This window comes from Plectropomus leopardus, chromosome 23 (genome assembly GCF_008729295.1).
Source record: "Plectropomus leopardus isolate mb chromosome 23, YSFRI_Pleo_2.0, whole genome shotgun sequence".
Classification (NCBI taxonomy): domain Eukaryota; kingdom Metazoa; phylum Chordata; class Actinopteri; order Perciformes; family Serranidae; genus Plectropomus; species Plectropomus leopardus.
The window spans coordinates 8016845-8043168 of record NC_056485.1 but is presented as its reverse complement, the minus strand read 5'-3'; the positions used below and the strand labels follow the sequence as shown (position 1 = coordinate 8043168).

The window sequence follows — 26324 nt, the reverse complement described above, 5'->3', positions numbered from 1 at the left end:
CTGACGTTACTGTGCAACTCTCTGGGCCTTAAGGATGAATTATAGAGTCATGACCAGATGTTGAAGGTTACTGCCAAAATGCAATCAGTCATGAATGACTAATTACTTGCTCAAACTTCTGCTCTGCAATACAATCTATTTCAGAACCTGAATGCAACACAGTTATTTAACAGCCAATATATACCTATATATATGTTAATATATAATTAACAATCCAATATATGGAACAAGAGCACTGTAAATCAGACACTACTGATTGGATACTGTTATTATCATCACCTACGAGCATGTTTTAGAGACAAAATGTAGGAAATCATTTAAATTCAACCACCTGCTTTTCTCTCTCAATTATATTCCTGAAAGATGTTATCAAAGCACTCTGGGTCTGATTGCACCTGATTGCAATATCAACTGCATTCCCCACTTTTTGCAATCAGAATAATTCTCTTGTTTTTCATAAAATCTGACCAGTGCTTGTCCTGTATATCGGACAAGAGTTCAGTTTGGTAATCCCTGCCACAGGACAGCACCACGCAGACTGAGGATGCGTTATCATTTCACTTCATTAGTTTGATGCTGCCATCAGAGCAGTATCCAATCATGCACAAACAGAGGTCACTGCTCTAATTTGATTTAACAATGCCCTCTGACCAGTCAGAGGATATTTGGTGATAATTGTTGGGCCAAGCATGCAGTATGTCAGCAAAAATAATTAAAGGAGGAAAAGGGAAAGAGAGGTCAGACAAACAGGGATTACTTTCCAAGAATCCCCCAGGATGTAAATGGACAAACGGAGAATTTGTGGTGTGTGTTTGAAAGTTTAGAACTTAACAGAGGAAACGAGGAAAGTGATTTTAAACTTGGCAACAAAACTGGTACAATTTGGCAATAAAGAATTCTACATGTCTTGTGTATCAGTACAGATACATTTTCCCCAAATTTGGGATCTCTGCCATGGCTGTAATACACCAGTGGGAGGGCCTTGGGGCAAAAATGAACCCCTGGGCCCCCATCAACCCCCTCATTTCTCCCGCTCTATAATTTCTATGATGCGAATGGACACCAGAGAAACAGAACAGTAAAAGTGCAGAGCAAACAGAATTTAATTTAACACAAATTTAAATTTGCCAAAGAAAGGCTGTCAGGATTTGAATCTTAAAAGCTGTTAATCGACTATTTACTTCCAAACTACCGCAAATTATTTGGCTACTATTTTGATGATTGGCAAATTGTTTCAATCACTTTCAAGACAAGGTTTTTAAACATGATCTGGCTTCAGCTTCCTAGTAATGAGGATATGCTGCTTTTTTGTTGCTATCTGTGATATTAACCAGAATCAGTAGATGGTTGGTCGGGGGAAAAATAAGTTATATGCAGAAAACGTTACTTTAAATTATAGTAAGATGGGAAGGCCTTTTTCACAATTTTCTGACATTTTACAGAATCAATGATTAATTAATTAATTAATTAATTGTGATTATACATGGCAGATTATCGATAATAATTGTTGGTTGTGTTGAATACATTTCAGTTAATGAAAGAGTTGTTTATAAGATGATCAGCCTCTGCACTGCATCTTTACATTATGTACTTCCTGGGTTGCTCTGAGGCACAGAGATGAAAGGGGGCACTATTCTTCTAGCACCAATAGAGCTTAAACTTTTAGCCACTTCCAGTGGCAGATGGTAGAATGAGTGAAGAGCTAATTTAAAAAGCCACTTCCCACATGTTTATCCTCTTCATAGGCAAAAAAAAAAGAAACATAAAAGACACAGAGGACACAGTGGGCTTATGGGAAACCAACTTTTTTAAAAAAAACAAGAGCAGTGGTGTGAAACGGAAGCTACTAGTCTTTGCAAACACGGCCTTATTTGTTTAAAGGAACAATTTCTTTATGCTCCCTATAATTAATTTGATGAATTATATATGAGGCCTGGCATGCTCCAAGGGCATCCGATAACATACATGCAGTCATTAATTCAGTCAGTCTGCTGAAAAAGTGTTTAAAAACTGCCAACAAACTTGTAGTCATACTAAATAAATGGAAAGCTGACCCACCCTGGAGCTTTGACCATAGGCTTGTTGTATCAAGGAACCCAGCACTGAGGTTTTTAATGTGGTCTTGGTGTAGCAGGCTGGGGGAGGGAGTGGAGGGGGGTCTCTTGGTCCCCTGTTAAGGCTCTAATCATGGGCATGGAAGGGCAGGGGCAGCCTGTTGCTGCAGCTCACGGTAGGTCTCTGAGCGATGATTACAGGGTGTGTGCAGGCCACAGGGGGCTGATCACAGGGATGCAAGAGTCAGTGTGTGTGAGCATGTGTGTGTGTGTGGGCGCTGGACTTTGACCATAGGGTGTGTGTACTTTTGGCAGAGAAAATTGCTGGGACTGCAATGCTAAAAAAAACAAAACACAACCACAGGGGAAGATGCAGGGCTAAGAAGTACAAAATGAGAGACATAGAGAGGCTGAGGGAGAACAGAAACAGGGAGTGACAGGGATGCTAAATGGCAGGATTGTATAACAGACAGAGGCATGGAGGGAGAGAGAAAACAACAACAAGGGGAGCCAGACGGAGGCAGCGGGGTTTGCATTTCAAAGTCAGAACTGCCTCAACTGAAAGCTTTTTTGTATTTCAGCATTCGACATCCTACCTTTCCATACCTGTCTAAACCACGACTGTAAAATCCTTAACTGCAACTTAAACTGTCAAGTTGCTGGCTTCGTCTTAGACCCACAAATCAATAGACTTCAGTGCTGCAAGACAAAGAGAGAGCGAGGAGCCAGAGGCGGGGATTAAAAATGGGTTAAAATTGTGTTTAGAGGAAGCCAGAGGTGCTCTGTTGTTGTGTGTCTGAGACACTGTCAGTCGCATTACTGTAGTACAGCGGAAAACATCAATGGGCACACAACAGACGGCTGCTGCCACATCGATTTCAATACACCGCTGAAACATAATACACACAGCCTCACACACATGAAGAGAAACGCACGTACACACACAGAGAGGGCCTCCAAAGTTGTTAAAGATGTTGACTTAAGCTACTTAACTTTGACTGCTTTGACATTAGAGAGGATGAAGAGAAAGAGGGGGGATAAGGAAGGGAGAAAATAAGAGAGTCAAGAAGCATGAAGAAGGAGGAGAAACAGGAAAGAGAAGTAGAAAAAAGGGAGGATAAAAGCATGTGTGCTCTCTATCTCGCCTCTGTTTTTCTCTCGTTTGTCAATCTTTATTTTTGCTCTCAGACTCTGTCATTCAGCCCGTCTTTATTTCTTTCTAACCTCGTTCTTTCTCTCCCTCAGGCAGACCATGACTATGCCAAAATGTGATTTGACTCTTTAATCTTCATAATCCATTGGGCCAAAGAATGTCTGCCTTAACTAATTAAAGAACAAACAATGGATGTGTATCTCACACATGAATGCACACGCTCACAGTTCCTTTGAAAATATGACAATAAATGTTGGAGATGAAATCAATGAGAGAGAAAACGGGAGGAGAGAAATAATGGGCAGAGTAATCACACGGTTCTTCGTTTTTGAACTTTGAGTGCAGACACACGACAGCAGGAAAACAAATCCTTAGAAGAAAACGACAAATCAGAAAACAACCAGGCTCCCTCTTCTACTTTCATAATTTCTCCCTTTTGTTCATCTTTCTCTCCATTTTTCTGTCTCTTTCTGTCATCTCCTCTTTGTTGCACGTACAATGGGAGGGATCAAAAGTTGCTAAGGCAACAAACAGGGAAAGAATTTAAAAAAGAAAACACTGTCATCCTTATGGAGACGGGGGAAACCTGACGTTCTTCAGCAGAAACACAGAGAGAAGGGGAGGAGGAGGGATGTGCAGAAACAGAGGCCAAGGGGGTGGGGGGTTGAAAGTGTTTATCTGCCCATTAGCAGGATGCATGTAGAAGAGAAGAGAACACATCAAAGTACGCAGTGCAACTGCCAGGAGTGAAAACTGTCTTGGAATGCACAATACATAGTGTCTACTATTTAATGCTATAAAAACAAATATTCCTTTTCATAGCGTACTGTACTTTCTATACTTGCTCTAGTGTAGACTGTAAAATTACATCTGACCAATTATCTTTGGAAATAAAAAAATACACTGGCAAACAACAACAGAATTGCCTCAGAATTGCAAGTTTTATTACCAGAGGCTGTTTCAATCGTGCTAAAGGTTTTTAGGCTCTAATACCAACTCTGCTGCATAAATATTCCCAGCAGGAAGCAGTATGCATACTAACCAACCACACTGCACGCTGTGTTAGTGAGAAATATCAAGCCGCAGTATGACAGCTTTAACGTGTTCATGCACAGCAGCACGCAAACATGCTTAAAATAACATGTTTCTAGCATCATATGTGCTTTCTACTATATGATGGGTTATTGTGGCATTACCCAAGATGCACAGCACTCAGGCTCTTTTATTGTGGTGTTTGCTCCGTCATGTTGGGCAAACAACGCATGCTTAGACTTTCCTCACAATGACATTGAAGAATAAAATCCAAGCTGCTTTCTGAAACCAGTTTAATCTCAATATGGTGATAAACCGTTTATTAAGCAGCGAGCTGATAAGCAGGAAGGGCACAATGTGCAGACGTGCTGATTGTCTACAGAATGCTAAAGATGCTAAAGTGTGTGTGTGTGTGTGTGTGTGTGTGTGTGTGTATAGGGGTAAGGGGAAGAGATGATATGACATCCACTAGATGAGCAACAAACATGACTGTGAGGAAATACAGGAAACTGCTAACACACACGCACACACACACACTCATGCAGCTGCAGCAGCAAGCTCAAACACACAAACAAAAAAAGCCTCTCTATGTATGTGCACAACAACACACACTTGAGTGCACACAGACTCTGACACACACACACACACACACACACACACACACACACACACACACGCACACACACACACACACTAGATGCACCCGTACAGCGCACAGCTCTCGGGGATTTGGAGTTCAAAGGATGTTTTATTTTGGGAGAAGCTTTGGGTTAGTCACCCTAGTTGGTGACAGACGGAGAAACAGGTTGCAAATATCAAACACTACAAGCACTGTGACACACACAAACACCCACCCATGTAAACGTGCACACACACACACACACACACACACACACAAACACACACACAAACTCACACTCTCACTTTCCTCACATTTCCTCTGTCTCTCTCTTAATTCCAAGAAGCATCTTGCCAAAGGGAGAATGTGTTGTTTCAAACTTACAAGCAGACTTCTCCTTCACCAGCAGCAAATAAATGATCACAGCTCTTCTGACAGCTTTGTCAGAAACACTAAGAAGTTGTGTTTAGCCTTCATTAAGACATAAAACAACATGGCAGGATGCTGGGATTACTGTAAAACTCAATATTGTTAAGTGGTTATTCCGCTTGTGCACTTCAGGGGTCCCAGTATCCCGCTGGAAGCAACAATAACAGATTCTGTCTTTTTTGCATGATGAGTGGGAGGTTGCCGGTTGAATTATGTTGTTCTCAGTGATGCATGATAAGATCTCTTTAAATTGACCTCTTGCCAAAACCCTCCTAAGAACAGCAATTGTCCAATCACAGCTTAGTAACGTATCTATTCACAGCAGGTCTGTCAAGCTTTGGATTACACTAAATATTGTAACGATGTGTATGAGCGCAGGGGCCCTTTGCGAACTTGATGTGCGAGCCCCTGCTCATTTACATGCATGCACATGAATCATAGTCACACACACTGAAATAGCAATTCTGAAATAGCAATTTAGCTGCATGTGTAATCTCAGTGCAATACATATTTGAAAAGTAGAATAATACAGTCTCATCATGCACATCTCAGCTCAGCTATGACTTTCTGCTATTATTTTCTAGGTGCCAGGATGAAGTGACAGAGGGGGCTATTTATTCATAAGAATATGTTAATCAGAGCACTCACATAAAAATTTATCACTACCAAAGCACTAAATATTTTTTGAACTTATAAATGTTTCTCTTTCAAAATCACCAAGGGGAAGTCTATAGAGGCAGCTGTTTGTGGATTGCATCTATCTTTCTCTCTGACTGTCCCTTCACTTCCCTGTAGTTCCCCTTCTGTCTATGGGTTGCTTCAGTGGGTAGAAAATTAAATTAAGGCCAAAAGTTCCATTTACAACCACCTTTTGGTCTATCTGTCTCTTCCACTCTGTTTCAGTACTACAGACAGCGTCGCACCTACACAGGAATCACCAGCCCCGACACAAGGCAAACAGCGCTGTCCTTGGTCCTGAAACAACAGCTTAGCGATAGTGACATGTATCTCAGTGAATACTTTTGTTGTTTTAGCTATTTTTCTGTGCATAAATATGTGGATTTCACTTCAGAAGCATGTTTAATCAAGAACAGTCAGTAAAAAAATAAATTCAGAAATAAAATGCAGGATTCACAGGCTGGGCGCGAGGTCCTGGAGGCGTGAGGCCCTGTGCAGTCGCACACTTCACACAGCCCATGAGGCGGTTTTGCATGAGAGTAATTAAAGAGTTATGAGGGCAGCGTCTCTTTTTTGTCTGTCCAAAAGCGCAACAGCAAAAGTGTAAGACATGAATTAATCACAGTGTTTTTCTGTTCTAACATCAGATGCAAAATTAACATGCCTGGCTAACTAGCTTACTACGTACAATAGTAAACGTACTTTATTCTCTTGGACGAGGAGCATATCATTTACTAGCTCCATTAGTTTATGGGGTTATAGGTTACATCAGAAATGGATGCTATCGCACTTAACGCTAAGGTCAGTGACTCTCTCTCTTTATTGAATTTAGGAAAGATAAACTCCTAAACACAAGTGTTACCTTAGACAGCATTACGTTTGCCAAAAAACCTGGATAGACCTCATCCTAAAAGCCTTTTCTCTTGTAATGTTAATAATGAAACACACGGTTTGAGAAAAGGAACAAGTATGTAAGCTAGCATGTAGCTTTAGCCGCTGACATTTAGCTTGATTACATGTTTGTAGCCAGTAAGATTTTTATTATATTTAAGACCCATTTAAAAGGATTCGCCATGTACCAATAAATGGAGCTACAGGAACACCATTTTCCTACAGCTTTAGTAGATAGGGTAAATTTAAGCAAAATTGACAGTCACTGGCTAAAAATGAAAATCCTGCTTTTGTCTATATTTGTCTGAAAGCAAAGACCCATTGTTTGGAAAATGTCCAAGAACCTTGAAGAGTGAATCTGCCACAATAAATGCAAAAGCCTGCAGCTTACTGAGTGAACAGATTGACAAGCAGAGCAACATTAACTTAAGGTGGTGGGGCTTTGGGAAAAATCAATTATTGTAACATTGTGTGAAACTATAAAAAAACTTATCCTGAAGTGTAATTTTCAAGGAACATAGTAAATGTAAATATAGCTTCATTGGCAAGGTGACATATTAAAAAGTTTATCTAAGCAAAACTGTTGGAGGTGGTTTGCTATGTAAAGTGAGTGCACACACACACACACACACACACACACACACAATTAGACACATACACACACAGGGCAAAGCGGTAATTGAACAGGCGTCGGCACAGTTTGGTGGCGACACCTGTTTGAAATTTATAATGAGCAGCCAGGGGAGAGGACCCCACACACAGTCATGTACACACACAGTCGTCTGTGTCTTGGCTGCGACTCGGTGCTCAGTTGCAGGTCAGAGGAAGGCTAAGAATAAACTGGCCCTGCTGAGCACCTCTTTCTCTAACACACACACATAAACACACAGTTAACTTTGCCTTTGACTTCAGCACACACACATGCCCTCTGACTATGAAAAAGAACAAGACAGAGTGTAAAGGTAGAAGGGGCTACAGACGGACAGACAGACACTGAGACTCAATCAGGAGAGATCCGTTTTACACCTAGTGCAATGCTAGACTGATGCATTTCATTTTCACAGCCAGCACCAATGTTGTGTAAGTAGCAAATGTGCCTGCACCTGTGTAGGTCTTAATATAAGGTGTGGTCAGGTGCATTGTTGGCGCATTGCTATTCAAAGAATGATTGTGCCATTGACAAACAAAAACCTGGTCTAAAATCTGAAAGGCTGAGTGTTTTCCTGCTATTTAAAGGGCACATTACTCAGATAGTGAGATGTGCCTACAATGGCAGGTTAACAATGTGCATACTCTCTGCTTGTTACACACACAGGGATGATAAATGGGTTGTGGATGGGTGAAATTATCCATCAATAATGAAATGATGGAAATATTAATGAAATTCTCTAAAAAGTGAACATAGCAGAGATCAGAGCAGAGCTACAGAGCTGCTATCTGACTCCCCCGAGACGCCACCTGACACCACTATTTCAGAAGTTAGCTCTGTTTCCTCTGTCAATTTTATATCAACTGTGCAGTTTTATGCTGCTTAAATGGCCCACAATATTTGCTACACTGACATCATTGCTCTTACTGCATCACTCAGCAGAAAAACTGGCTTCTTAAATTTGTTGAGTCCACAATGTAAACAGCAGTCTGCCATGTACAGACACACCTGGCTTTTAAGGAGAATAGAAGATAACATTCTGATGGGCTAAATTCATGTTACCCCTCAAATACAGCTTTGATTAATAACGGCACTTTGCCCCTTACACCTTACTTTGCACTCAGATTATGCGCCATTTAACTAGCAAAAAAGGAGTTGGACCCGTCCTTAATGCACTTGCACCATACACTTGAGACCACGTGCTACAGATTGTTTAGGCCCTTAGACTCTGTTGGTGAAAAAGAGAGGAATAAATAAAAGTAGCATTCATCATTTGACCAGCGAGAAAATCGAATAACGAATGTACATAACGTGAGTCCAAATAGTGGATAAAAATAAATTCACTGTGCTTAATATATGTGTATGTGTGTGTGACTTTCCACAGAGTGACACTGAATAAATTCCACTCAAGTGAGAGAACAACACACTGACGACAACACACTTACATATTCACATCATTCTTCCACTCTCTTCCAGCACCACTTCTGTCCCCAGTTCATTATTAAGTCATGAAATGAAGACATCCTTCTTTATCTTCTCCACATTCCATCTTTCACTACGCGTTTGACTCTTCCCCTTGTCCCTCAATGTGTTGTAATAGAGTGCAAATGAAAACACATTTTCTCTGTGGGAATGAATTTCCACTACTATCAACATTTTGAGACATTTGCACACTATAATTTCCCCCCACATTTTTTTGTGTTGCTGCACTATTGTCCAGTAATTAATATGAAAATGTTTCCACAATAACTGACTCATTTTTTAAATGTGATGAGACAAATTGAAAGAAATTAAGGATTAAAAATGTACAAAACTGTAAAGTGGCTAAAGAGTAAAAGAATAAAAGACAACAGAAAGTGAAACTTAAAAATGTTCAAACTGATTGCACAGAGGATATTTTAAAAGCAATTAAACTAAAAGGTTTAGGAAGGGTTATTTAGCTGGAAAAAAAAATGCTTAAAATAAATACATAGAAAATATTTTTAAAAAATAAATCTGGAAATTTTGAGTGAGAAAGGTTATTAAATTCTGTTCAAACACTTAAAGCTGAAGAAGCATTTAATTAAGTGCATTGCAATCAATTGGAAATGTTCGACTTACCATGTAGCAGTTTAATATTAATTTAGTAAAGTGTATATTGGTCTCATTGGGCAGGCTGTTGGAGGCCTAATTCTAACCGCAACTCTAATTATTTCCAGGTTAAACAGGATGCTGTGTCAGAATTTGGGCTGCAGTTGTCATGGCAACTGACAATATTTACAACAGTCAGCACGGTTCCCATAGGGTTATTTAAAACCACAGTTCAGTACTGGGGCATCAGCCCAGTGGTACAGGAAACTTGGTAAGCCATGTGGGTTAGCTGTGTACCTGTTTGTCTCAGCTGTGGATGTCAGCATGCAGACCACAGAGTCACAGCTAGAATGAGATGTTGGGGACAGCCAAAATGCCAAACTTGAGGCTTCAAAACATTACAGTGATGCCCCGCTGGTTATGTCCACCAATGTGTGCACTTATGTCATTAATGACATTAATTCAATGTGCTAACTAAGATCGCAGGAAGTGCTGGAGTTAGCTCCACCCTCCCATACAAATACTGTCACTTTTGGCTTCAAAAATCCAAGATAGGGAAGGCCAAAATGTCAAACTTGACGTCACTGTAACTACGTCCATTATTTTAAACAGTCTATGCTAAAGAGCAAAAGAAGACATTATGCACCTGATTTTAAGTAAACTGACATTAAATGTAACTTTAACGGAGTACCCCTTTAAACACATATTTCATTGATCATCCACCGTGCTCAAGTATAAATTAGCAAGAACTTCTATGAGCTCCAAAGTGCACTCAGCTGAAACCTGACCTCTGATGGAGAGAAGCTGGAGAAAAGGGAATCACATTATTTTTGTATGAATTAGAGCTCATAAAATTGAGCCGAAACCTCATTCTCCTTCTCTTCTTTCACCTCCCTTTTCTCCACGTCCTCCTCCTCTCCTCCTGTCAGTTCAGCTCCAATGCCTTTTAGATTTTCCCCAAGAATTTTAAGCAGCACCTGGCCCATGCACCCCGTCTCAATCCGTCCCCTCCTTGCTGTGATCCATACACTGACTTTTACCAATTTATTCCTTTCCCAAACTTTTCAGAAATCTCATTCCAACAGACAGGATAAACAAGAGAAGTGACAGATTAATGTGGGGTCGCTTAAATGCAGGAAATAGAGAAAGGGGGTAAACAAAACTATTACGCAGCTCGGAGGAAGACACACTGTAGGAGGGATAAGAGAGAATAGAGGGAGGTGTGGATGGTGAGTTATGTATGGGGTTGTGATCCAGCTAAATTGCCTTGGCAGTAAGTCCCTCTTTCTGAGTAAAGGGTTAGACAGAGATGGATGGATGGAGAGGATCAGGAGAGGGGATAAAATAAGGGAGGAGGAGGTGGAGAGAAGGGAGAAAGGAGAGGAGCTGAGAATGAGACAGCGGAGCAACATGAGGGTGTCAGGTAGAGGGTGAGGAAGGCGACAAGAGGAGGGAAAGAGGGGAAGAAAATCTGACAGCGTAAATAAGTAAAGGTGAAAGAGAGAAGGGAGGAAGATGCAAATGAGGAGGAGTCGAGGGGGCGCAGGAGTGGGTGGAAAAGGGGGGGGGAAAGGAGGACAGGGAGGGGAGGGGAGAGGAGAAGGTGAAGAAGGGAGGGAATAAGCAAGGAGGGGGATGACAAAACTCAACCTGTATAGAAGAAAGTCTAAAAATATACCAGACAAAAATATGTGGGGTGGGAGAAGAGGGGAAATAAAGAAAGAAAGAAAGAAAGAAAGAAAGAAAGAAAGAAAGAAAGAAAGAAAGAAAGAAAGAAATGGCTATACAGAGCAAACCCAAGGTCAATAAAGAGCATACATTTAATGAGTCAAAGACAGGAAAGAGAGAGAAAAAGGGGAGATGGAGGGAAGAAAGACACAAACGAGTGCAGCGGATAAAAGCAGGTTTACATTAGTGCAAGGGAATTTTTGACAAGAGGCTCAAAGGCGCAGTGATGAAAAGAGCAGAGAAACACACACAGAGAGGGGTAGCAGCGAGGAAAGACATGAAATAAATATAAGGGGGAGGGATACTATGAGAGAGAGCACATCCTGTTAGCACAAGGTCTTTCTCTTTTTTTCGGGTTTGTCCATTTTCTCAAAAAGCCTTTAAAAAGAGCAAGACACACAACTATTATGCCAAAGCATCTCTGACATATTACTGCTGACGGAGCCAATTATATTTCATCTAAAGAGATCCAAATAAATATGAATTATGGAAAAATAGCGCAGAAAATAATGCTCCACTGGATAAACTATTTTTAAAAAAAGCCGATGAGCAGTAATTTGTATAGAAGTTATTTTGCAACTTTTTGTGCCGAAGAAGTATTTCAAATATGTTGAATTTTCTGGGAAACTATTAGAGAAACTTATAGTGGCGCTGAAGGTCAAACACTTCAACTCTTCAGAAAACACTATAACATTTCCCAAAACAAAACATTTAGGAAAACAAATATTTCCCAACACACTACATATTCAAAAGTCACCAAATGTTGTTTTGTTTTCTGAAATGTTGGGGTGTTTTGGAAAATGTTGTAGTTTTTTGGGGAATATTATAGTTGGGCATATGTCTGTGACAGACATAAAAATTGAAACTGTAGTGATGTGGTATAAAGTGAGTATGACCACCAAAAAAACATTTTCGCTGTCTATTTTTACTGAAAATTGCGCATGTTGTGTGGTAAAATTTGGCGCAACTCATATTCTCTCGATGTCTCTGCTCCCAGCGGCAGTATGGCTTCTCTAATCTGTTAACACAAGTACCAAAATGAAAAACAACAGGTACTGCGATGCACAATGCTTGACCCGAATGTAAGTCAAGTAGGTGGTAACTGGTGACGCATGATAGACCTAGGTGTGAACATCATCATCATGTGAGTGTCTCCGCTGACCACTTATGTTCGGATCACCAATACGCGTTTTAATACCAGGTATCGCAGGCGTATCGCCAGGTGTAGTGTCCTGATCAAAAGGTGAGACCTCGGCCTATTATAACTCTCAGTATGATGCTCAGATGCTTTATAAATACAGGGCCTTGCACTGTTAACCCACATCCAGTGGAGGAAGATCTGTACACTTGTTGTTTACTCTACCCAAAAAGTAACAATCTCTTCAGAGTAAAACACACTGCACCCACTGATCTCTATAATCCTCTTGTAGCAGCAGAATCTTAACTCCATTGACATCAGCCTTTTATGTAGTTTCTGTACTGATACACAGGCGTCAGACTCTCACAGCTCCCAGAGGACATACAGTATATATCTCTCTCAACTCTTCCTCTAAAGTTCCCCTCACGCCTCTCTCACCCCTTCCTAACCTTACAGCTTAATAGCTAACTTTCTAAGCAGTGATTGCATCACTGATGGTTCATCATTTCACACAAACACACACACAACTGCAAACACCCTCTGCCCTGTTGGTGACTCTCATATATTGAAGCTGGCTGATATCAGCTGGACCGCGTCTTGTTCATTTGTACATTCTGGTCTGAAACGCACATGTTTGTAATCCTAAACTTGTGGGGACCCTCACTGACTTCATGCATTCCCAGACGCCAAAAACCTTGGTCACATCCACTGTGCAGTAAATGTTTAACCCCCACTCTTAACTTACATATGTCTTAATGCTCTTTGAAAACAAATATGAGGTCTAAAACTCTCAAGGTCTAAAACTAAAATTGGCCCTTTTAATATTAGAAGAGCAAGAACACACACCTGCAGACACACTATGTCCTCATGGTGACACACATGTAGAAGCTGGCTGACACACACACCACACTCTGCCCTTGTGTTGACGCTCATACATATAAGCTGGCTGGTATCAGCTGGCAAGCTTCATGTTCATTTATAAATTCTGGTCTGCCACACACAAGTTTATACTTCTATACTTGTGGGGACCCTCATCATATAATGCATTCACAGGTCCAGAGGCCTGGATCACAACCACAGTACATGTCTACCGTTAGCTCTGAACTTATAGTTAATTCTAATCGTAACCTGAAAGTGAAAGTCCTAAAGCTCAAAGAGATTTTTGAAAACAAAAAAATGTCCTTGCTTTCAAGGTATACAACTAAAATGCCCTGGTCCTTACAAGGATAGAGGAACAAGACGCAACACACATATACACACAAGTAGACACACACTCCATCTTCTCAGTCTTTCCCGAGAGGAAAATCAGCCAGCTTTTGGATGGCCTCGCCAGCTTTTGGCCCCCTAAACACACACACACACACACACACACACACACACAGAGATTATTATCCTTGTGAAAATATTCATTGAACCATTTCTAACCTTGTCAATCAAACTGCACCATAAGAAAGTAGCAACCGGCAAAAAGGTCTTAACTATACATGAATATCCTCAGTCTTCAAATTGGTCCTCATACAGATACAAATACAACGACCACACACACACTTTCACATACACACAAATACAGGAAACCTGCTTTATAGGCCCCAGGAGGCGCAGAGGAAACTGCTTTCCCCACTGCTTTATGTATTGGTCAATTTAACACCGCCAACATCAGCATATTAAAAATACATGTGCCCAAGGACGCAAGAACAATTTTGTGTGTGTGTGTGTGTGTGTGTGTGTGTGTGTGTGTGTGCATGTGCATGTGTGGGGGAGCATTTTAAATGCAGAGTAGCCTACCTTGAAGAGTGGCATTATTATGCTGTTATCTGCCTAATAGAGCTGTTTATACTGTGAATGCATGTTTAACACTCAATTAACCTGAACAGCCATTTCTGAATGGAAGTCAATCACACAGAAAGGAAACTGAGAGGGAGGAATGTCATTGGCAATCTCAAAATATGTCAGTCACCTTTAAGTACAAAAAGAGAATCTTTTTAATGAATTAAAGGAATAATATGGGGTATTTTAGATACTGGGCCATGGGTCAACTTCCCTGGTAATTGATGAGAACTTCAGCATCTATCTACTAGTCAAGCCGCGACTGCTAAAGTGTACTTGAAATAGGGGTCGACAGATTATCGGTCTGACCTATTATCGGGGCCAATATTTGGTATTTTACAATTATCTGTATCTGAAAAATGTTTTAATGATCTCCAATGAAAGGAATTAATTAAAATTAAAGAGTCAGCATGGGAAGAACTTTTACTTTGTAAAACCACAGGGAGCTACTTTTATTTAGTAATTTTTTAAATTAAAATTTTCACTTGACTTTATAAAAAAACTTGCTGAGAACTTGCTGTATATAATGTTGAAAGTTTTAGTTGTTATTAAACATTTGCGAAAGGCATTTAAACAAAATTTTGTATTTTTATATTCCAGAACAGAAATATTTTAAGTTTTATTGTAAATGCATATCAGCTCCAAATATCAGTTATCAGTCTCATTAACTACTAATATCTACTAATATCGGCCCTGAAAAACCAATATCGGTCGACCCCCAACTTGAAAGTGGGTTAAATTACGGCCACTGACAACACATCTGTACTTACATGGTCTCGTCATTCTGAAACTCCAGTTTACCAGCTGCCAGTTCGTAGTCCTCCCCTGCTTTGGCACTGGCATCCACTGTTCGGTAGGGGACAGCCACCAGGCCTCGGGCCCCCGAAGTCCTCAGTACCTTCACCTCCATCACACCTACGCTCTCACTTACCCTCTGACTGGCACTCTCAAAGGTAAAGATACCTGAGAAAGAAGGACAGAAAGAAAAAAAAATTCACCAGGGAGAAACACTAGAAAGACGAGAGAGATGAGGTTGATAAACACCTACGCTCTCACTCACTAGCTCGCTCTCCAATGTGTAGCATATATATAGGGAAAGGGATAATAGATTCCCACCCACTCTCTCTAGATAAAAGAGAACAAGCATCAGGTAAACGCCCACTCTCCGCTCAGCCTCCCTCACTTTAATTCTCTTTGGAAGTTATCAAACTCTTGTAACGAAAAAAGTGGCAACACCATATCATGGGATTGTGCAGCAAAGCAATAGACTCGTGGATTCAGCATTAAGCAAAAACAATCCTTGAAGGGAAACTTTGGTATTTTTCAACTTAGACTCTATTTTCACATTTTTTGTGTCTAAGTGACTAATGAAGAAAACTAATTTTTATAATATTTTTAAATATTGTCATAACAGCTGATCTGAGGCGAGTGGAGCTGGAGCCCATAGATAACCACGACTACTGCAGAGTCATTTGTCTTAGAAGGGAATGCCGACTGTAACCTTCCCCATTAAATACAAAAGCCAGATGTTAGTGGGTGTTAGTGGTTTTGTGTCCAGTGAAAGAGGGGTCTTACACAATAACAAACAGACCACATCAAGTGAAAGGTAAAGGAAAACTTTTTATTTCTCTGTAGGAATCCTTTCTGAAATGTTTGCAGACACTTACTATATTTATCTTAGCCTGTCAGTGGCAAAAAAAGGCAATTACATTTCAGCGTTTCAGCACGTTTCGCTGCTACCAGCTTCAGCGGTCTCTCTCAACATGGAACAATTGAACATAGTTTAAATTCAAGTTTTTCCTTAACCTTTTCTTTTACAATTTGTCTTTAACTACTAAATGTAAGGGCCGAATGGATTGTAAGTTGTAAAACTTAAAAAAACGTAAAATTATTCAGAGGTTCTTCATACCTGCGTGATCGTCATCGTAGATGGTCACTGTGGCAGTGTGGTTATCACCCAGTACGGCTTTGGGGGTGGCACTGGCATCCAGCGGGGCGGTGCCAATCTCAGGATAGCCGACCACTCGAGGGTTACTGAGATGGACATAGAAATACTCATCCTCCTCAAAGATGTCGTCGTCAATCACTCCGACTGTGATCTCTGGTAAGAGAAATGTCATTATAGGATGTTGGATTTGGTACAGAATAGTTCTTGGTGCTCCGCTTTATGCAACAACGTTTCAATAACAAACTGCAGAATTGTATTTTTGTTGAAGCCAGTGGAAAAACGTTGCCTAAAACATTGCAGATAACCTCCACTGTTTGAGTCTCAGTCTCAGTGATGTGTTTTTTAAAAATATGCCATAAATTATTGCTGCCACCGTTACTTTTACCTTTGAGGGTCTCTCCTGGTTTAAACAGCAGTGTTCCCTCTGCAAACTCATAATCTGAACCTGCGTTTGCCGTGCCGTCCTCTGTGCGATAATCCACCTGGGGGAGATGGGAACACAAGGAGAAGGGAAGCGGGGTGAGACGAGGGGGAAGAGGGAGCGCAAAGAGCCGTCAAAAGATGAAACAGAAGTGAACAGATATGAAAAGGGCAGATAAACACAAAGGGAGAGGGAGAACACAGAGGAGAAGAGAGAGATCGAGGAGGACGGCAAAGAAATGGAGGGGAGGCATTTGGGGAGATGCGAACAGAGGGTGAGAGAAAACAAGAAAAACTGCTTCATTAAACTGAGCCCTCTGGTCAGATACAGTCTGATAATAAAGACTTTGAAGATAGTACAACAAAACTTTCCCTGTATCCCCTCCATTCTCTCTGTCCTCTCTCCATCTGCCCTGTTTATTAACCCTCTCCATCCTGTACAGAGGCTTACAAACTTATCCTCATTGTTTGTAATCAGACAGCAGTTATCAGATTGTGTTGCCTGTTACATAAAAATGGAAAAATTAAATTAATCTGAGGGTGTCTGTAGGGCAAAGCTGAATCAGTGACTCGGTGTTGGTGGTGCTTTTGTTGTCATTCTCTTGGCTCTGCTCTATTTTTTGCTCTTGATGAAATGTGTATGAGTGACACAGTTCCAAACTTATTTTTGAATGCATCCATTACATGAGCTGATATTGCTGAGACTACTCTGTATTAAGCGGTAAAAATATTTCAGATGTTTGAAATATGGAGATTATATAATACATCTGATAGAAATATGTTTGCTCAAAGTATGGATGGCAAAGCGGGAATCTGATGTCCCAAAAGATTGTATTGCAATATACCAACTATTCTAGTGAACTTAAAGTCGCTATAATCTATACTTTTTTTTTTGTTTTATTTGGCTCAAATGACTGAATGAAGTGTGTATGTAAACATCTCTGCAGACTTTTATCTCACTGTTCCATCAATGCTCAGTAGAGCCTGGACTTTACTTTTGATCCAATTGTCCATGTTTTCTTCCAGTTTTTTTTTTTTATGAGCTGTTGTTTGCATTTTGTGTTGTCTACATGGCCAAAGGGCTTTTAAAAGTGACAGTTTCCAGCACTGCACTGGCTGTGTTTGAACAATCACGGTATACTTATGTCACTAATAGCTGAGTTTGTGCTGGGGGAGTACCTACTCTGAAATTAAATCTAAAAAAACGGCCCTTGAAATTGTCGATCAAACAATCCCCATCGTTTCTAATACCTGAAGTGCTGACACAACAAAAAAGGGGTTCTTAAAACTATGAAAAGAGTTCCTAAAGTCCAAAAATGTCTTATATGACTGTGAAAGTTGACACTCATACTGACAAACCCATTGTAAATAATCAACAGTCACTCTGTTGTTCACTTCAGCTTATTAACATTTTAGCATTTAGCTTTATGTTTTAGTTTTCCAGCCCCTCTCTTTCTCTTAGTTCACGTTCAAGTGGAGCATTTAGCAGCCAAAGAGACAGGAGTTACTGCAGCACAAAACAAAGCTAAAAGAAGTTTGAATGTTGGACTTGCACATCTCCACATCTGCTGAGTGTGTTTATAGGCATCTGTTTGCTAACAAATCAGCCATATTGGCTTAAATAGTGTTAATATGTCAGTGTTGTTTTCACAGCGTGTCACTGCTGCCCCCAAGAGGCAAAAAAATCAGTTAATGCAGCTTTAAGTTCGCAGTTTAGCTAGCATGATACAAAAAAAGATGAAAAAAAGATGTTTACAACTGTCAGTGTTTAAAAAAATGGCTGCCTCAAGCTAAACACTACTAAATCATTTCAGGAGATAAAGTGGATTTCTTTGAATTTTTCTTGTATTTTCAAAAAGGCTCAGATGGCAGTCTGGGATTGTGAATAGCTTCTTGCAGCTTTTGACCGTTTCAACAAGTGAGCCATCATGTTCAAGTAGGCTCAATGAGCAACCGTGTTTGGCGAACATCGTTTCTTCATCTCTAAAGCGCTGCTTTGTCTGAAGAGCCTGTGTGTGGGCTAAATACACCACTTCACATAACAAAATCAGCCTTCACCCGACGGCTGACTGAGGCCATGCCATCAGTCTACCTTCTACACACAGCACTGATGTTGCATCAGAGCTTCATTTGTATACAGTGAGACGAATAGAGGAGACACAGCCTTTCAAAGCCCTTGTAGTAAAAGCAAGCAGATCAGGTATCATTCTGCTGACACAGACTCCCTGTGGGAGACTTGAAAGAAAATCTCTTATTCGGAGTACAAGGCCAGCGTTAAGCCCAAGATCAATGAGCCTTCACAGGAGGATGCATGTTGTCTTTGAGTTACAACCTGAGCTGAAATCTAAAAATCTGGAGAGTCAGGTGTTTGGTATTGTGTCTCCCAGTTCACCCACTTCTATCCCTTTACCAGCTCTGGCCAGAAAAGAGAACAGGAATGCTCAAAGTCTCTGAAGGTGAGAACATGTCATGAGTAAGATCAGACCAAGACCAGGAACACTGCCAAAGATGCGAATGAAATCAGTTCAGAGTAGATTTTAGTTTTAGTTTCTGGGAGTCTCTTGCTTCTCTCTTTCACACGGTTTTATATCCACACTTAGTTTGCTTTTCTTCTATACAACTCCTCTGTGTTGCATTCATTCTTTGAAACCTGGAGCAACATCACTTTCTTTGTGCTGCTTTCAGACTCCTTTCACAAGCAAGTAAACCTTTGGACACAGCAAATTGGTGCGATTTCTTTCAAAAACATGGATAACAGGCAATAAGGATGTCAGGTAATAAATGCCTCACACACTGCAAGAAATTAGTACATTTAGACAATTATTTAAAAAAAGTAGGGAAAAATGTCTAGTGGACAACAGAAAAAGCTGGTGTAAAACTGAATTTATGATTATTATAATTATACATTTAAATTTCTATAATTTAGATTGAATTATAAAATTACTATCATTTTTATGCACTTGTATTGGTCATTTTAAAACTTTATTTATTCATGATTTCATTTCATGTCATTTTACAAATTTCAGGTAATTTACTTGTACATTTCACAAATTCTTTGCTGATTTTTGGGTCATTTCTTCTTTCGTTGCTCATTTTCTTGCTCTTGTGTTTTTGAAAGAAATCAAGCCAATTTGCTCAGGTTTTTAAGAGTTAATACAACACACGGACACACCTTGACAGTAACTCCAGAGTCTCCTCCATGTCTGGCAACGGTCAGTTTCAAGGAGCCACAGTTTTCAAAGCACTGGTATAAGGAGGGTTCAAACTCCATCCTGATGGTGTGAGGGTCGTCCTCCTGGGCCTGGGTCTCATGGCTGCTCACCACCTGGTGAAAAAAAACAAACATACGACAAAAAGACAGGTGTGGTGTGTTTCTGTCCTTTGAATAATGCTGATGAGGGGAGATTGTGTGAGTCTCACCTTGCGAGCCTGGTCAGCAGCGTGCTTCTTGAGGATGTTGCCAGCTCCGATCATCATCCTGGTTGCCTGGATACGGTAGAACGCCCTGCTCTTCTGCTGCTGCATCAGGACCTGATCAGCAAAAACAAATCAATCAAGAAAGCGATCTATTGTATTCATTGCGTTAATCTATACTTTAATCTGCTTTTCTAGATTAGTCTTTCTTTTAGAAAAGATTCCACTTTCAAGTTGACAGCTACGATTTAAAGGTTAAGCCGTAAATGTCTCGTGGGAAATTTTTCTTACTCTCCTCAGGGAGGTTAGAGGTCAAAGGTCAGCTGCAGAGCCAATGAGTTACTGAAGGATAATTTAAAAAGGGTTATGCTTGAGGTTTGAACCCAGATCCTGCACTTTCTCTGATGTATTTGGTGTTGGAATTTCACAAAAAACTGTCTGTGCTTTTAACTCTCATACCTCAACGACAGAATAGGTCAATTTCCACTGACTTCCAAAATTACTTGTATTACCAGCATCAAATGGCATATGTTACAATTCTAACGGTCACAGTTTTAAACATATCCTAACTCTAATTAAACAGTCGTATTTCTGCTTCAAAACCATAGACATACAGTATGTATATATGTTTCTATATACAGTATAGGTGAATGTTTCAATGTCTCAACGTCTCAATCGAATGAGCTTCAGTTCCAGCAGTTTTTTTTTGTTTTCCAGTGTGCTGTGCAGTGTACTTCTGGAGATGTTTTGGATTGCGCTGCGGAGTGAGTGCTCTTGACTTTCACGCAAATCTTTGGTACAGAGAGCTGTGGACAAGATGAAGCAGCCCAGAGGAGGAGAGACTTTGCACCGTAAGGCTCAGCGATAATATTACCTTCTGTCTTCTGCTTAGAAGTGGTGAATTTGCAGCTCATAGCAACAATACAATACAGTGTTCCTGTTTTTGTTGGATACGTAGGGTTGGCAAAAAAGCGCTGTTGGCTTGTTTACTATATTACACGAATGCTGCTGTCATGATAAACATCACACTGAGTCCTGATCAAACTTTAAAACTTCATATGGTAAATAAAATACAAAAAGAATCATTGAATATTTGTACTGAATAGCTGAATCTCATTCGGCTGACAAAATTCTGAGTCAAGCACAGCCCGACACGTTACCTGACACACATATGTGTCACATGCGACAGTACATAGCATGCTGCGCATAGCCTACTAGGATACTCAACTATGACTCCAGGACATGGACACAGGTATTTGACAGATATATTGCAAAGACAGAGAAAAATACATGAGTGCATACGTTGATTGGAATAACACTGACAAGAAATGATTTGACTTTGTAGCAGTCCCTTAAAGTATTAACCTCTTTGTATTGCACACAACTGTAGTTGCTTGCTTTTTCAGCTGCAAACTTCAGATCTAATGGGCCTTATCAATCCATAAGTAATGATTTCTATGAAAATATATGGCAGAATACCAATTTAATATCCTGATGATCCACCAAATAGAAAATGAACAAATTGGCTACTGTATTTGTGGAGATCATTAGATTAAATGTAGTCTCAGAGCTAGGAACACTGTGATTTATAAATCTGAAGGGAAACGAGCCAGCAATTTCACTCCAGAATCCTCATAAACTCTGCATCTCTTTGGGTGGATGGAGGCAGTACTTGTTAGTTTTATTTAAAAACTTGATCTGGTTTTGCTGAGCAAGCTGGCCTTACTTAATGAAAGTCCAATTCAACCACGGGGGACCATGATTATTTTTTTTATTTAATGACTCATTATACGCACAAGAACCTGAATTTACCCAGTCGAGTTTAATCTCCAGGGCAGCTGTCATTCTTATTTGCAGCACTGGCTGAGGGAGTAGCTGTCGGAGGGAGGGAGGCTCGAACGCAAACAAACATCTGGAAGTTGCCCAGTGCACCTTGGGGTGCCTGCCAAACTCCTTTCTTTCCCTCCCTCACAAAAAAATAAAGACCGAGAAATGACTTAGAGGGGCAAAGGGAAGGGAAAAGGGGAAAGCAGAGAAATGGTTAGAGGCTTGGACAGCTGCTACAGTCCAGCATTAAAGGATGAAAACGGATAAAACTGAGGAATCCCTAATGTGCCAGTTTGATTACTTCTCATAAACATTTTTTTAGTAGGTGTGAGTAAATCTCGCAAGAAAGAGATGTGTGTGGTGTGCGTGTGTGCGTGCGTGCGTGCGTGCGTGTGTGTGAGACAGCCATCTGGTAGCAGCTCGTTCCTTTTGATCAGGGATGACAACAGATTAACCGAATAGTCGATTAATCCTATTTGTGATGCATCTAAATGCAGCTAAACTAATGCCAAATTTAACCAAAAGTTAAATTTAGGACAAAAAGTTTTCATGGTTTAAAAATATCAGCTAATAAACTGTAGATCTAAATTCCCCCAAAAAATCTTAACTCGAGGTCCACTTGCTGGCTTTTTGCAGAACTTGTTACCACATCTCCTTCACACGTGAGCTCAGTCTCTCAGTGTCAGAAATGCAGCCTTGCAGTGGACCTTGTGTTACAAATTTTTTGTCAAGCTACGGCTTCCAAGGGCCAAGACTGAAATTCCACGCTCACATATCTAATGTTCATTTAACTTACCGGGCAAAAAATCACCTGGATGCCAGAAGGGCTGCATGCTTTATTGCTGCCAATCAAGCCAATCAGCTCCTTCCTCTCTGCAGACTAGTGATTTTATCAGCACATAACATTACATGAAAAAATTGGGTTTCACTTCGTATCTGTTAATGTGTGTGACAGAGACTGTGTATCTATCTGATACTCAGTCAACACTTTAATTAACCTCCTTGTAACTTTGTTTATATTTGATGCATGTGCACAGTCAGGTTTCTATTTACTAGAAATAAGTGCATCAGAAAAAAAATCAATTAAATCAAGTTTACTTAAGCGGTTACTGAGAGGCATGTGGATTTGTTGAACAGCTCAGAAGTTGCTAAAACACATTCTGAAATGTTCCCTCTCTAACAGCTGCATGCTGTCCTAACAGCTATCACCTCAAACACCTTGTTCACAGCTGGATGTGTCACAGTGTCATCTCCGAGACAGAGTCATCCTCAGAGGAGTCACTTATAAAATGTGTTGAATGATATTATGTTTCACTTTGATGCTAGATGTAAAAAGGACTGTAAAACAGCAAAAAGAACAAAACTTTAAGGAGCAAAGTTAGAAGTTTCTGTTACTGAAGGTAGTTCATATCACCCTGATTTTTTTTTTCTATTTTGTCAAGTCAAGTGACTCGACTTTGACTCAATTCCAAATCATGTAACTCATGTCCACACCTCTGATATAGCTTAAAAAATATGCACCCAATATTAATAAACCTACACAGCTTATGTGTATGTGTGTGTGTTTGTGTTTGTGTGTGCACACTCTCTTACCTGATAGTTGGCCATTTCAATCAGTTGCTCCATGTCTTTATCTGGGTGTCTCTGCTTCAGGTCCTTCAGTGTCCTCGCCATGTCCCTTCTGGCCTCGTCCTCCTCGTCCTTCGCTCCCCCTTCTTCCATCAACCCGCCGTCCATCCCACTGTGACAGTTCAACGCCATCTGTCCGTCCAGCTCCAGCATGTCCATCTTGGTGAACCCCCCAGGACCAAGTGCTCCTCCTCCAGCCATACCCAAACCTCCATCCGCCCCTCCCTCCGTCTCAATGATGATGCCTCGGTGCTTGTCAGCACGGTAACGCTTGCGGACGTACTTGTAGAAGAGGAGGCGACGGTCGGCCACCCAAGCCTGGACCACGCAGAGCGGGAAGAAGAGGAAGGTCAACACCGCCTCCCATACCTAGAGGAGAGAAGAGACAGAGTTAACAGCTTTCTTTTTCTTCTCTTCCCAAACTTTCCTCTCTTTTTTTTTATTTCTGTCCATCCTCACCTCCACCTCTCCAGGGGAAGAGACACTCAGAATCAGATAAAGCCAGATGTAGGCAAAGATACTCCAGGCTGCCGTGACGAAGAACACCCGAAGGTGTTTGATTTTGCGCGTCTCTCCGTCGGGGACCACGTACACACACAGGGCGATGATGATGAACATGTTAAAGGCAGCGCTGCCCACAATGGTGCTGGGACCCAAAGAGCCCGCCTCAAAACCGTGACCACACACCTATAGGTGGGGTGAAAATCAGATTACTGCGTTCCCATTACATTCTGTATCGGTTAATCGAATGTGTAACCACCCGGCTCATATTGTGCTCACCTCAATAACTGACAGCAGTATCTCGGGGGCGCTGGAACCCAAAGCCATCAGAGTGAGATTAGAGACGGTCTCATTCCAGATCCTGACCGTGGCGGTGGTGGTCTCACCGTTAGGTCTTTTTATAGTGATCTCCTTCTCCTGGGATGTGATGACCTGAAGAGGAGAGGAGAGGAGAGGAGAGGAGAGGAAAGGAAAGGAAAGGAAAGGAAAGGAAAAGAGAAGAAAGCAGCAAAAAGGTAAGAGAAGAGAAGAGAAGAGAAGAGAAGAGAAGAGAAGAGAAGAGAAGAGAAGAGAAGAGAAGAGAAGAGAAGAGAAGAGATTGCACCAAAAGGAAAGGAGAGGAAAGTGATAAGAGAAGAAAAGCAATTTAAATATTTTATGAGGAGATGCCACAGAGCTGTCAAACATGAGTCATATTAAATGAGATCTGTTGTGTTTCCCAGATCTGATGTTGGCTGGTGATAACCGTCAGGAGTTCTATATATAACTGCATTAATCTACTATGACATCCTGTAATATCATGGGGAGAAACTCATAACAGAACAACTTAACAGTACAATAAGTGCATGGTCATTCATTTCTTGCCTACCTCTATAGAAGACATGAATCGGTCAGCTATAATGCTCATGCCCAGGAACATATAGATGAGTGCTACGAAGTAAACAATGGCCCGCGCCACTTTGTCCCCTACAGAGGGGTTCTGAGGGTTCCACACGGGCAATACCACTCCTGAAAAAAAAAAGACAATCAAAGTGAGTTTTGCAGCAAAGTCTCACAAGAAATAACAATTTTTGTGTGATACCCTCACTAATCTCTCCCTCGCTAATCTTGTGCAGCCTGCTACTGGCATTTTGTAAAAAGCTCAGTGACTGGGCAACTTGATTGAGGATTATAATAGTGGGAGATTTTCCATACGGTCTCATTTGTCTTAATAAGACGTATTGAAATGGATCAATGCGCTCCTGCTCCAGGGCAGTAAATTGGCACAATCGGCTGATAACTCACCTTTTTTTGCCCAGCAGGCGATGAAACACTGTCACCTTCGTATGGTGTGGCGTTCCTGCTTCGGGTGTGTTATGAATATTCTGCTGACGTCGTTCAACTTTAACTATGCATTAGCACCTGGCAACTGACAAATAAATCTCTTTCCTGTTATTTGCAGAGCCTCTGGACAGATTGCACAGAATGAGCTGGCAAAATATAGTGCAATAAATGCCAGGAGGTTATTTATAGGCTATTTTAGAAATTAAGGAGTGCTTAGACTAATATACTGGTGCCACATGGGGAATATGTAATTAACTATATGCAGTTAAGCTGTGGAGTAACTCTAAACTATGTTATCATTTGGTATGATAAAGAAAACAATATATATTTAAAAAATCTTATCATCAGTCAGGAATATTGTAGAGCATTAGGAGACACACATTTTTTTCATGCACTCGTCATTGTTATGAGTATATCTTTTGTAAGATTAGCAGAAAAAAATGTCCAAAGCACACATTTAGGTATTTACTACCAAGTACCCCATTTGCATATTTAAACATAAACTTTCATAACACAAAATTTCCAGTTTTATTCCTATATATATTAGGTTTATACAGAGGGATTTGTTCATTTATTTTTGAAAGCCTGACATATAGAACATTTTATTTCTAAAAATGTGGCAAAAAATATTTTTTTAATTGCTACTAACAAAAAAAATTTTTTCATGGAGTGATAAAAAGAGACATTAATAATTCTCTCTGTAAAAACCTTTGACTCTAACATGTCAGCAAAATAAAGCAAGAATTTTAGACCTGGCTTTATCCAACTTTCAGACTTCTGTTCAGGAAATGTGTGCAATTTAGTGCCTAGTTACTGCAACATTTGCATATTTGAGCATGCATCTTTTTTTTAAAAAAACTGACACAAAAAATGTCTTAATTTTAGTAATCAACTGGGAAAAAATCACAGTCATTTCAGTTGGTTAAAATATTTACCCTATTCACTTGTTGTATTTTATTTTTTAAAAGCATATGGAAATCCACAATACAAATCT

General features: G+C 40.4%; 1 protein-coding gene across 2 annotated transcripts in view; it reads right to left on the bottom strand.

Moving 5' to 3' along the window:
• LOC121961875 (sodium/calcium exchanger 1-like) overlaps positions 1-26324 on the bottom strand; it is a 120175-nt gene that overhangs the window by 38680 nt on the left and 55171 nt on the right. For both annotated transcript variants that reach the window (XM_042511953.1, XM_042511952.1), the window contains exons 3-11: positions 24876-25015; positions 24287-24439; positions 23966-24193; positions 23471-23875; positions 20057-20167; positions 19809-19961; positions 16602-16698; positions 16178-16369; positions 15039-15231 (exon numbers count right to left, since the gene is read on the bottom strand). In XM_042511953.1, coding sequence (XP_042367887.1) covers positions 15039-15231; positions 16178-16369; positions 16602-16698; positions 19809-19961; positions 20057-20167; positions 23471-23875; positions 23966-24193; positions 24287-24439; positions 24876-25015 — 1672 coding nt within the window. The remainder of the gene's footprint in view (positions 1-15038; positions 15232-16177; positions 16370-16601; positions 16699-19808; positions 19962-20056; positions 20168-23470; positions 23876-23965; positions 24194-24286; positions 24440-24875; positions 25016-26324) is intronic.